At 27.9% G+C, this 14419-nt stretch overlaps 1 protein-coding gene across 5 annotated transcripts in view; it reads left to right on the forward strand.

The window, feature by feature from the left end:
• Positions 1 to 14419, forward strand: part of LOC129974984 (obscurin-like) — a 236724-nt gene that overhangs the window by 45675 nt on the left and 176630 nt on the right. For 4 of the 5 annotated variants that reach the window (XM_056087826.1, XM_056087825.1, XM_056087828.1 and 1 more), the window contains exon 5: positions 13294 to 13406. The exons of the other annotated variant lie outside the window; for it this stretch is intronic. In XM_056087826.1, the coding sequence (XP_055943801.1) occupies positions 13294 to 13406 (113 nt within the window). The remainder of the gene's footprint in view (positions 1 to 13293; positions 13407 to 14419) is intronic. 5 annotated transcript variants of the gene reach the window in all.

A 14419-nucleotide genomic window follows, 5' to 3' on the forward strand; every position in this document is an offset into this window, starting at 1 on the left:
AAGAGAATATGATATATAATTTAAAAGTTCAGTTTGTCTGAAATTGTTAATAAAATAGATTTTAACAAATATAAAGCTATAAATATTAGTATAAAAACTAGCCAAAAATTTAATTATTGTTAATATTTTTGTTTTTCCATTAAAAGTCATAATAAAATTACAAAATTTAATTGCAAAAATTCATTTTTTAATCATTTAAGTGCTTTTTTCTGTACCACAAAATGATTTTGTCAATGATTTTTCGATCTAATGATATCTCTATAAGTAGAACCTTGAATTGAATATTATTTTCAATATATGTGTATCATGAATTCACTCGATAACCTTTGTGCTATAAAACAACAGTTTCTAAATACAAGCACAATGCGAATTCTACAAAATTGAATTTTAGAATAGCTTTAGATGCATAAAAAGTTAAACTATTTTACCAAAATTGGACCAAATTTTATTTCTCATACACACACACACACACACATATATATATATATACTGAAAAAAATGAAGATAATAAAAATTGTTAAATAACCAAGTAAACCAGGTAAAATTCTGTATTGAATTTTCAATGTTATTAAGGAAAGTACCAAATTTAATTGTTTTCGAAACAATCTTAAATGCAATACTATTTTTAATGGGATTATAATTTTATTTGCATAATCACAATTGCGTATTTTGAGAAAATTCTTTGGTATAGAGAAATTTGTAGACAAACGAAAGGGAAAAAAAATGAGACATTTTGAGCGTTTGCCATTTATTAGGACATAGGGGTACATAAACACACACAAAAAGTAATTTTAGTGATATTTCCTGTTTTTTTTTTTTTTTTTTTTTTTGTAAAATTTTTAACTAGCTAAGTTTTGTTTGGGGGGATTAAAAATGTTATAATAACATTTAGAAGAGAAGTTAGGGTCTTATCTTTAAAATATATATGATCAATTTTAACTTTCCTTATTGGTAAATTTAATTCTTCTTATTTCTTGTAAAAACTTTCTATAAGTTCCTAGGTTTGATAGAAAATCCGGAAAAGTTTTGTTGAATATTTTGTTATATTTCGTTCAGATTATTTAAAATTCAAAGTTCAACAACACAAATTTTAGTTTCATTTTTTTTTTTTCATTAATAAGACTCAAATGGTTTTAAAATGCAGAAATATTTTTTGATTTTTCCCATTTATTTAATATGTTTCAATGAATTTAGAAGAAAATACAAATGTGTTAGTATGGAGTGCCAATATCTGTAATAAAAGCAGGTAGAAATTTAAATGTCACAAATATTAAACAAAAGCTTTACTAAAATCTATCTGTAAAAAGTTTTATGAAAACCTGTCGATAAAAGTTTAAAATAGATGCCGTGATAAATAATTATAATCATGGAGAAAAAAATATAATTTTACAGAAATATATATTAAATTTTCTACTTTTAATCAATTACATCAGTGCTGAAAAGTTGTAAATGATGTTCATGCCAAAAAATATTAATAATAAATCAAACACCTGTTTTCAAGTTAGTATCAAATGAGCATTGTTTTACAAATTAGTGCTATTTTATAATGTATTACACGAAAAATTTTACTGGTCCTCTAAATGGCTCTAAAAAGTTTGGAAAAAAAGATCGCTAAAAGAAGCGTCTCAATAATTAGGGATTTTTTTTTTGTACTTTTGGTTTTTAATTTGCACCACATATAAACCTCAAAAATCATTAATAGTGCTTATGAAAAACTCACTTTTATTTTGGAACATTGTTTGCCCGCATATAAATTTTATTCCTCCCTTTCAAAGGAATTTGAGTACTGTGCCAATGCACCAGTTGCAGTTAGTTGTGTAATGAGACATTCCTACAGTTAAAAAAAACCCGATTTCACATTGAAAACTAGGATGTTGCTTATGAATGAAACCGACTTAGTAATAATGTTCATCTACTCAACAGTTTTACCCTGTATAATATTAACGGCGATTTAACTTTAAAAGTAAAATGAAGTAAATGGAAGAAAGTAAAAGGAAGAAAAATAAATGGAAGAATATTTTCTCTGAATCTTGTATATTTTGAATATTTTCTTGCCATCGTTTAATCAAGCGTATTTTTGTCAGTCACATTTGGTGATATGTAATGACAGAATGAAAAATTATGGTTTCTTCAATTAACTTTTTTCTGTATGTGCATTTTGAATAGTTGTACATAGTAGTAACTGATCCTTTTATTTGAAAATTCTTTTTAGCACTTTATTAACAACAAATATAGGAAATTAGAAAATTAAAAATTTTATTTACTGTAATTAAAATGTATATATTTTTTATTGTTAGGTATCATCTAAGAAAATGAGAGATTAAAAAAAATCTAAAAAGATATAATATCGTCATTTATATATATATAACGCACACACACACACACACACACACACACACACACACACACACACACACACACACACACACACACACACGTGCGCGTGCGCGCATAATGTGTGTCAGAAATATGACACTATATATTTCTTTAAAATTTTTTAAAATTTGCTATTCTGTATTGTGATATTTGCTTGATAAATTCATGAGAAATTATAGGAAATTTAAAATAAGCTATTAAACTAAGAAAGGAATATTTAAAAATGCAGCCGATGGCTCATAGATAACAAGTGCTGCATCTCCCAGCCGCTTTATTACTATCGCCTGCATACTGCTGCTGACCAAGTCTGAAAAAAAAAAAAGGAAAAGTGAATTAATTACTTGAAATATAATCTCTGTATCAGAAAACATCAGTATATCAATGTACATTATATAATGCATATATAATAATCTGTACAATTTTTTTCAGTCACAGATATGATATTTTTAGAAAACAATAACACATTAATTCACTTTTGATTTTCTTTTGATTTGATCCCATTTAGTAGTGTACTGATGGTATATTTCAAATTATTTCGACATTCACTTAAATTGCAGTACCTGGTCTTTAAAAAAGTGTTTTGATATCTAATTGTCATCAGAATTGATATCAGAATTGTCCAAAACTTTCAAAAAATAAGATTTAAAACTATTTCTACTAAGAACTCAATTAGAATAACCAATTTGCAGCACCACCTGGAAGATTTCTCTGTCTATTTTATCATTCAGAATTATCGGAATTCTTAATATCAATTTCGAGATTTTTTCTCACTTGCCATATTAAAGAAGCTATCGCCATTAAGATCTCATTTAATATTGCAACATAAAAACTTATATTATTAATCATAATGAGCCATAAAAACTATAAAAAACACTTAATTATTTTTAGAAACTTTTGAATTGGTTTTATAGCAATTTTTGCAAAAGTAAATTTTTGCCTTATGTTTATTTTTGTTACATTTTAGATGAATGCGCATAAATATAATTATAATCTTTATGAAAAAGAAGGAAGGGGGGGGGGGTAGTGTGGAAAATAATATATATATATATATATATATATATATATATATATATATATATATATATATATATATATATATATATATATATATATATATATATATATATATATATATATATATATATATATATTTAAATAAATAGAAATAAACAAATTTCATGTTAGTAACGAACTTCCCTGAATATCTATTTCTATGAAGACGATATTTCTTTACCAAATCTTTGCATTTCTTATTTTCACGAGCATGCTGACGTCACTACATATTATAACAGTAAGTGCAATTAGTTGTTTAATGACTAGCCCAGTTATTTTTGTCACGTGACTGTAACGTCACATGCAATATCTATAATCTAGCCCGTGTGTATTATTCAACTAACAATATAGTTTAATAGCTCCTTTGCAGATTTCAGTTCTGGATGTAGCAAAGCAATTTAAATTCATCTCATTGTAGAATTTTAAATTGATTACCGAGTGTTTATAGAGGTTATTTTATATATAAGGCAATTTATATAGTACAAAGTATATATATTTGTTATTTTTTCCCGGACTTTATTTTAAAGATCGTCTGTCGTAATCAAATATTTTCAGTTATAAAATCCTTACAAATACGGTATAAGTTCATATTACAGCAATTTTGGAAGAAAAAAAAAACAATTTTATATAATTTATGTATTTTAACTTTTTTATACGATTCCTTTTTTCCAATAATTAATGCAAATTTACACGTATCTTAACGAATATAACACAAAAAGTTTGACTTCTGTATGAAAAAATTTAACAGAGATATTTCATTTTAAATTTCAACTGATTTGTTTATACGTTGTTCAGGCACGTTTAAACATGAACATATGGGTGCAGCAACATTTCAATTTTCATAATCCTAATTTGCAATACCGTTATATCTCTGCTGATTGTTTGCATTCCCTTCTTATTTATCCGATTCTTCGCGAGTAATTTTCATTTACAGAATGTCGATTTTATTTAATTTGATGTGTTAAATCTACATAACTCAATCTAACATCGAGGAAATATATGTCAAATCTTATGGTACAGAAATTAAATATTTTTGTTATATTCGTTAAACCTTAACTTACGAATTTACTTAACTTCGTAGTTAGATGACCGGTAACTGTGAAAGAACCAAAACTCGCCAAATGTAGCACCAAAACGCGCCAACTTATGACAGATCTTCTAACTTATGAAAGAAAAACAAACATTTACACTGTTTATACAAAATGTACAAGAAGAAAAACATATTATCGCCAATCTTTCGCCGTTAATTAAGTACTAGATGACACATCCTATTTGGGACATTTTCTGTTATTTTATTTCTTATAATAATACCAGCAGTAATGGTCTCCTCGAAACTTTCTCACACACTCTCCAATAAAGGTTTATCCCCCTCTCTTCCCTTAAAATTATGGACATTTTATTGTCACAAATATATTGCAATGCGTTGGCGAAGAATAGTTCAAATATAAATCGTTCGCGTGATACCAGCATTTTTACAGAATCGCTTGTGCCAATACTAATTTGGACGCCCTTTCTCAACTAACGTTTGAAAACGAAATTTGGCACAGAAGTACAGTTGTAGTCGCATTGAATTAAGTAATTACTTTGATATGTTAAAGTATTTATATACAGACTGATAGACAGTCAATTCATCGACTAAACTTATCCACCAAATTCTGCGTACTTAGTTCTTTGCATTTTGTAATTATAGAGTTCACTTGTATTCAAACAACCAGCCAAACAGGATTTTTCTAAATCGATTTCGTTCAAAATATGACAGAAATATACAAATTAGTTCTTAAATTTATATACCAAATTTCAGCTCAAAGTTATTGAGATATTGTGTTTTCTGACCGGCAGATAGGCAAAAAGCCAAATAAATATGTTCTTCGAGCTCAGGGAGATCAGAAATGTGGAGATACTTCAAAATCTCGAATTCGATTTTATTAGTTTCTCGATGTGTTTGTCAAACACGTCATAGGTGTTAAAATGTATGTAATCGTTTAATAAACATAACTATAAGAACAGGAAAACTGTATAAAGTGTTAATTTGCATAATTTTTATAAAACTTATTTCTTATTTCCAAATATGCTATAGCTTGAATCATACCTAAATTAAAAGGTATTTATAATTTGAATTATATATATTGAGGACCAACAGTAGTGAAAAATAACGGCATGGATAACATGTTGAACATGTTTATTTTCAGCTATTATACTGTAAAAGCTGTCATTTTAGGCTTGAGGGTTCAATGTTCAATCTTTTACTTTATTGCAACGATCGCAATTCAAAGAATTATAATAGAAGCGATTAAGAGAATGCCTGTAAAAAACATTAATGAAAGGAATGTAAAGGGTGTCCAAAATAAACGCAAGATTTGTGCAGAAAAGTTTGGCAACCCTTTTAAAAAACCATTTGACAGCTGATAGTTTAGAACTAGTAAAAATGGAGGGTTACATGATAGAACAACGTGTTAACGCAAATTTTGAATTATATAAAAAAACACAGTTTTTCTTCCTTCGAATTGTTATACTTTTATTGAATAGTAAAGAACACATGATAGGGATACGTATAAAATAACACATAGGTCTAATGGTCTAATAATAGGGCCAAGCTTAACTAGCGCATACGCAGTCTTTTGTCGAAATTTTCCTTGACCATTTTGCATAAATGTGATTGAATTTCATTGATGCAGCTTTGAATTTCCTACTTCAATGCACGCGTGCTTGTGGGCTTGTTGGTATAGACCTTTGACTTCAAATAACCCCATAAAAAGAAATCCAACGATGTTACATCACACGATCTAGGGGACCTATTTTCAAATTTTCGAATTGCTGCCGCCAGACTTTTATTATTTTTGAAATATTGTTCAGCAATAAAAACATCTTGTTCTATCGTGTAACGTTCCATTTTTAATAACCCTAAACTATCAGCTGTCAGATGCTTTTTTAAAAGGGTTGCCAATACTTTACTACATGAATGGTGGTAAATTCAAATCTTGGGCACCTTTGGACACCTGTTATAATGCGGTATTTAATTAAGGGCATTTCGGAATTGGGTAATAGGTATACACTTCTAATTAAAACTTGAATTTTACCATTTGCCTCTGTGAATCATTTTGCTAAATTTCATAGTTCTTGATGACAGTATTATTTCATATACAAAATTTATAAAAGCATTTTTTAAACATATATTTTTATTAATCCTTTAAAAATTTGCCATTTTTATTCTCATTTTTGTCTTATTTTTCACCTTTAATTTATGATATGTTACTAAAAATATTATAAATTATTAAAATATATTTTTCCAAATTCCTTTTAAAGTGACGTCACATGTTATTAAATATAAATTAAATTATTAGCTGATAATCATATAATGAAAATACTAAAATAATATTTAGTTAAACTTAACACAAATGTACAAAATTGTAAGACCAGCATATAAGGAAACGAGTGAAAAAAAAGGTGACAAAATTAAGCCTTTACTAACATGAAACAAATCAAGTTACATAAAAAACGCTTAATAAGCATCCAGTTGTGGTTTATTTTCTTTAACAATTTTAAAATAAAGTAATCTTGGTTTATGAATTGCGGATATGGTTCATGAATGTATGTGACATTCATAGGAGGTAAAACAAGTTTTAAACTTGTCATTTTATTGCATGTAAAATATACTGCAAGTGCAATTCAGTGATGAATATTTACTTAAGAATCTCCTCAAAGGCGTTTAAATTTTCAAGATCAAAGGTGACTACCGACCGCAGACATCATTTAAGAAAAGAAACTAAGCGGGAAAAGATGACTCATAAATTAATAGTTCTCTCTAAACCTTCATTTAACGCTTAAGTCAGTAACATTTGTCATTGTAAAAATGAACTCGGTCGTACCGGAGGTTTGTTCTCTTTGATTACCGAAAACGCTGATTGGGTGGCTTCCAAGGTTACTATAATAGAAACGTTTGCTCACGGTGACGCTGAAAGCAATTCTTCTCATCATTTGATTCGCTAACTATGTGCATGCTTAAGAATCCAAGAGATTACTTTTAGGATTGAAATAAGTCTAATTCGTGATTGGACGAAATTCGTACATGAGCATGCTCATAATGCTATTATTTTGGAATACATGGATTCATTTTTGAATCAAGAACTTACGGCCATGTATAAGTGTCAAAGTGACATTTCTGAATCATATTCTTCTTTTTAAAGAATTTTTTTGAATTAATTCTTTAAAAAAATATTCATTTTGTTTATTCTTTGTTGAACCTTTTCCAAATAAAATTGCGGTTTTGTATTCAGGACAGTCATCAGGAATTTAGGAATAAAAGTTATGACGGTTAGAAAGGCTTTTTTTTGGAATTTTCGTGATTTATAAACTATTTAAAATGCAAGGCTAACATCAGGAGATATGTTAGAATTATTTCCATCTAAAATATAGCTCGAGTGACATTATGTGAAAACGTACTATATTCTCAAATATGCAATAACAAGCAATTAGCAATTAACAAGTCTCAATTTCTAATCTAAAAAAAAAACATCTTTAGTATTTCTCTTTTTAAAACAGAACTGTTAGGTTAAATAGTCTTTTAAAAAAAGATTGCGAAATATCACGTTATATGGTAAATATTCTGATTATAGTGATCTGAAGATATAAGGATTAAGGTAGAAGTTTCAGTGTAAAAATTTTGCTATGCATTAAATGCTTTATATGTTTTTTTCATTAAGAAAGCAGTAATTCAGAAAACTAAAATTAAAACAAAACTAAACAAAAAAATTGAAAAAGATGATTTCCAAAAACCTTCTTAAATGAGTAACAGTTTAGTTAAAATCTATTTTTAATTTATAAATATTGGAAAGTATTACTTAGTGCTTATTCCAGTATAATTAAAGAAAGTAAGTAAAAGGGTGTAAAAAGAATTTTTGTGCTAAAACAATAAGCATCATATTTTAAATAAAACTATTTACAACAAACTTTATAATAAGGGAATAAATACGTTTTTATACTTTATGCTGATGATCATATTTAAAAAATTATATTATTAATAATAATTTATCTATACGTTACTATAAAAGATTTTTTTAACTATTACAAGCATTGCAAATGAAGTGTTATTAACGTTTGTAACTATTATAAGCATCAAATGAAACGCTATTAATGAAATTATTTGACCTTTCTGTGTGAAAGGTTATATACTTGTTATATATATATACTTGCAGCAAATTCTTCACTTGGATACACATTTTTTTTTGATATTCCTGGATTTTTAATTAAATATATTTGTTGTTCCACAATTAGTATTCATATTTTTATTAATCTCTCATAAAGATTAGTTAGATTCCGTTTTGAACAATCGTATCGTCTGAAAATACTATTCTGTATGATAACTAAATGTACGATTCGGGATCAAAATACGGCTGATTTAAATTTCTGTTTAATCAAAAAATACAGGAGTCTTGTTCGTTAAATTTTACCAGGCATATCATATAGCCAAACGAATCATTATAGAACAAAATTCCTCCAAATTTAAGCTTGTATGATTTGTTTTCAATACTCTTTGCAATTTTGAAATCAGAATAACAATAAATAACAATCTAATAAATTGCTTCAAATCCCTGATGTCGTGCCGAAATTAGGAGAGAGGATGCTAGCTCAGGAGTCATTGTCGTCTTCTGGGAGCGATTCAAAATTACGAGGTCCATCTCTAGATAGTCGCAGTGTTGCTTTAAAACGGGGTGTTAATATAACTGAACTGAACTGAACTTCATGCTGAATGCATTGAAAGAAGAATGAATTCTAACAATAAAATTGTTCATTTACTAGTTTGTGTTACATCAACTCTTCAGCCATAGGAGAAATCGTATTCCAAGAAAGTACTGTTAATTATATTGAATGAATTCCAGTAGAAATGTTTTTTTATAAATCCTTTTATAAACAGATTTGGCAAGTTAATTTTTTTTTGACAAAAATTTTGGCGACTGTTTGTTTCTATACACATTTCAAATACAAATTTCAGCTGTAAATGTTTAAGTTTCTTACGGCCTAGTTAAAATATATTAAGTATTCCCTTAAATGAATAAGCATCTTCAAAAATGAGTCGTACTGATTCTTTATTTCTTTTACTTCAATAAAGTTACATATTTATTCTATATATATTTAGGAAACAAAAGCATGGTCCATCTGGTATCTTAAAGATTTGTTTTTGGAAGATTTGAAATCCATTATCTAATTTGTTATTATGTTTATATATTTAAAACTACTTTCTCCTATTCGAATTCGATTTAAATTTGATTAATAATTGTTCATGAACAAAATATTAAAAGTTATGCAAATTATTAAAATTTTTATCAGATCGTAGTGAAAGATCTGAGATTTATTTATTCTCGTTCCGTTTGATTTAGTTTTTCTATTGTATAACTTCTTCAGTCTCTAGATAACTAAAACATTCGTCAAACGGACTGCCGACGTCTATCGGTTGCGAGAATTTGAGATGTTCTTGTCGCATATTTTCCTGACTTTTATCTTTTTAAGGTATCTGCCTGGTTTGCGAGGCACATTTAAAAAAATCCTATTGATTATCAATTTTAGTAGATTTTATTAATGATTATGTCTCAAAACAATGAATAGTATTAATTAGAAAAATTTGAAAATAATTTAATTCATTAAATGGATGTATTTTAGGTAAAATTTGAAGAAATTAGAGCAAAACGCAAAACACTCTACACTAAATTCAAATTCTCCAATTTAAATTACTTTTCTACACAACATAGTTATTGCACTTATAAAGGCAATGAACGAAAAGCTAAGAAAAATTTAAAAAGAAAAACAGTTATGGGTCTTCGAGCATTTTTATGGTAAAAATACTGTAAAAATCATACGTCCTACTGGAAATAAAGTGCTAAAAATCAAAAATTATTAGCATTAGATATCCATAAATTTTTGTGAAACTATGTTTTGCGTAGTAAAATTTTGACAAAAAACACATTCTTTAAAAAATGAATTTAAAGTTTTTATTAGTACACATATAAAATAATATTTCATTTTAAACACATAAAATTCACCACTTTTGTAGCAAATGCCTTCCTTATTCTCTGTTTTATTAATTTTTTTTCTTTCAAATAGCCCATTTTATTTTTCTAGACAATTTTGTAACAGGCAAAGAATGACTTTTTGCAGCAACAATTCACTTGTTGCCGAAGCTACTGTATTGTGTTATTATGTAATGACTAATACATGGATAATAATGATAATAATTGGAATAATACCCCATTCAATAAAAATTTCTATTATGACAGAAAAAAACCACCATTGAATAGCAGTACAGCAGTAACAGTAATATTAGTCCCTAAACGCAAAGTTTTCAACTCAACAAACGTATTTTTGGGAATAATTATCCATAATAGATTGTTCAAACTGTCATTAATATTTTGTGTTTTCCCATGAAGGCATTTTTTCAGAAGATTGTGGTCATATAATTTAATATAAGTAGGCTTAATAATATTCATACTATTTTTTGAGAGTCCTATACTTCAGTGTTTATATTTCTGCCTTCTGAAAGTGCACGTTGGTATATGCACCAAGAATCCTTTCCCTTTGGGCATTGTGCATGCATTGGTCTTTTTTTAATGGAACAAACATGAGCAAATGCAGCAAGTATTGCACTTTGAATCTGCAATAAATTACCGACATTGGATCTTATTGCAATGCCATAATAGTTTTGTAATTTATTTATGACATTGTATGTAAGCTTTCCTTTGCCCCCGAGACTTTTTAATAGATTTTTTAAAGCTCTCAAGTGAGTACTCATTCGCTTTTGAACATGCCCTGCACATTCACATTTCACAGCAGAACCTTTAGTGAATTTTAGTCAGTGAATATTAATGATATTAAATCTCAAAAAACTGACTTCCGGTTATTTCCGTGCTACTCCCGGTTTCGTTTTCGTTAATGTTGATTTAAAGAAGCAATCTTCAACTATATCTTCTGATATAATAATAGTAGAAACAAAACAAACGCAGATTTGAAAACGTAAATATTTGGTCTTTCAAAGGAAACAATAAATAAAAATGTGATTTTTTTTAAAGTCAAAAATTGACTTGGCAACCCAGGCAGATACCTTAATTGAAAGATTTTAATGCTTCTCTTAAGCTAATTTGTTTCAAATAAATAAAGGAATTATAGATTATACTTATTTTTGAATTCGTCGTCCTAGACGCAAAAGCATCGATTTAAGTTTTGTTATCTAGGGTTTAAAAAATATCACTGGCCTCTGCTTCTATGGAATGACGTCAAAGTTAATATCTCGTGACTATTAAGTGATTAGTCCAGTCTTTCTTGATTTGGGATGGAATTTGCTATTTAATACGAAATGATATTAATTGCTATTTAATATGAAATAATCTTTATTCGACTGTAATGAATAGAAATAATTAATTTAAGTGTCCTTTTTGTATTAATTATACATTTTTAATAATTAATCAATGAAAGGTACTAAAATACCATTCCTAATCCTTAGTAGTTCTAAAAAGTGATTTTTTTTTTCTTTCGATTTCTATATCTGACCATGCGTTGGCATATGTTTACTACTCACAAACTAATAACATGTCAAGTCAAAGTTGCTGAACTAACAAATACTAGTAGTTGTATTTTTGAGTATGTATTAAATAAATTGGAAACCTTACTGAATTTACAATATGCGCATGCTTTAAAAACATGAAATGTCTTTAATTTATTAATGAGAGAAACTTATTTTCAAAGAGAAATTCTTATAAAGAATTGTTTTTATATGTAATTTCTATAATTATGTGATATATTCATCGTTTCATTACGAAAAAGAATAATGATATTCTTTATGATTGATATAATACATTTTAATATCGACAATTTTTGAATGTATATGCAAATTCTTAAGTTTTCATTAAAATAAGAATCAAAAGTACATTTTACTGTCATGAATCTTGGTTTAAACATGCCCACGTGGTTTTAATGTCCCTTGGAACATTAATTGGTTCCAAGGGTCATTAAGATAATCTTTTGATGACCAGTAATGTTAATGTCTTACAATAGCAAATAAATTACTAATTTTTTTTTACATGCCGCTTCATACCTGTCAAATAATCAGTAGCATTTGACCTTTCTGGTTGAGCGAATTTTTGTCATTCTTACCATAAACCATTCTGAAAAATGGTTAAAAAAAGATTATGAAGCAAATGTCCATTGTCTCTTGAGAATATTAAAATATTTTATTCTTTAATCCTTATTTTTCTGAATTGCTCTTTTGTCATATAAAAGGCTGTCTTTTTGCTATCATTGAAAGTAAAGTTGCTTTCTACTATCGTTGAATATAGGCTGTTTTAAGCTATCATGAAAAAAAAAGTTGTTTTCTGCATTTTGATGTATATATGATCATTTTTTGCTATCATGAAAATGCAGTTCATAGATTCATGGAAGTAACTGCAGTAACTGTTCAGTAAATCATGGACATTTAGACGCTACTATCATATATTTGTCTGTTTTTCAAGGCTACTTTTTTGCTATCATGAGAATAAAGTTTCTCTATGCATTTTGATACTATATAAAAAACATTCTGCTGTCATAAATAATGCACTTTGCTGCCATATATTGGGCTGTTTTAATAATCCTCCTTTCTACTCTGAATGTGGGAAATGATTTTCACTGCCGATAGAAATGTTTGGTTCCGCTCTGAATGTATATTGTTTTCATTTGTCTGTTGTTGTCTGCTTCTTAATACAATGTTGCTGTCTGCTTCTAAAATTGGCTGCCTGGCTTTGTGTAATAGCAAACAAACTGATTTAACTAAGAAAATACCATCATTCATGTTAGATTGAGCATCCGTAGCCTAGGCTTACCTTAGCCATTCTTTACTTTCAGCCATCCGTCTATGTAGTCGTCATGGATTACACGCCCAGGGGCGGAGATCCAGAAGGGCTCTTGGTGACAGAAGGGCAAGAAGTAGAAGTTATTGATTCGAGTAGAGCTCACAAGTAAGCAGAGGAAGACATCGGGCTCTTACTGAGGTCAAACCATAGTTTTGATCTAGTAAGATCTAGAAAAAATGCTTCTGTGTGAATAATAAATAATGTGGAGGTCATTGAACTAAATCAGCTATGCAATCCAGAATAAATATTTAGTCATATAAAATACAGAAATGTTACTTATACTTCAGATAATAATTCATTATAATCAGGGTTTTGATCGCATACAAAGTTTCATGATTGAATGCCCATTGCACATCCGTCTGAATCAGTTTCTACAAGAATTAATCATCTCTCTAATTAAAGTTATGCCCGGAAAAAAGTCGAAAATAATTCCCAGATTTCCCTTGCACATTTACAGAGCGTCATCAACAATTTCTTGTCATTTTATATACTAATCCCCACTTTCACATCTGGATTAGACCTATAAAATATATACGAAAGCTATCAACAATTTTTTCTTACTTATGATAGCCTAGCGTAAGGAGATATTACAAAAGAAAACAAATTAATGAAATCAGTCGGCGCTCTCTGGTATTTTTCTATATCTCGCATCAAATGTATTAACAATTTAGTGTCTATATTCTAATTAATTTTCTGAAAATTGCATAAATGTGGGAATAATAACTTTTAAATAAAAGAAATGAATCATAGATTCCTAAAGACAAATATAATTGAGAAATGCAGGTAATTTATTAAAACCTTATAAAATTATCCACACTCTTATTCTCATGATATATTTCCTTATCTTAGAGTTTTATGATATATTTTTATCCATTTTTTTCTCGCATGAATAAATATATGAATTTGATACTTAAATGTGTATCATATGGAATTAATCTATTAGGGAATATGCAATATAAAATATCTATGATAAGTCAAATTGATCTTCTAAAACAGGGAACCATTTTTATTTATCTAAAATTACTTCAAAAGTTTAAAGAGTGTGATGAAGAAAACATTAGTTCTAATACTAATCTATGAATTGTTACTAAATAATTCATAGATTTTTGTTTCAAAAA

The sequence above is a fragment of the Argiope bruennichi genome, chromosome 7, assembly GCF_947563725.1.
Source record: "Argiope bruennichi chromosome 7, qqArgBrue1.1, whole genome shotgun sequence".
Classification (NCBI taxonomy): Eukaryota; Metazoa; Arthropoda; class Arachnida; order Araneae; family Araneidae; genus Argiope; species Argiope bruennichi.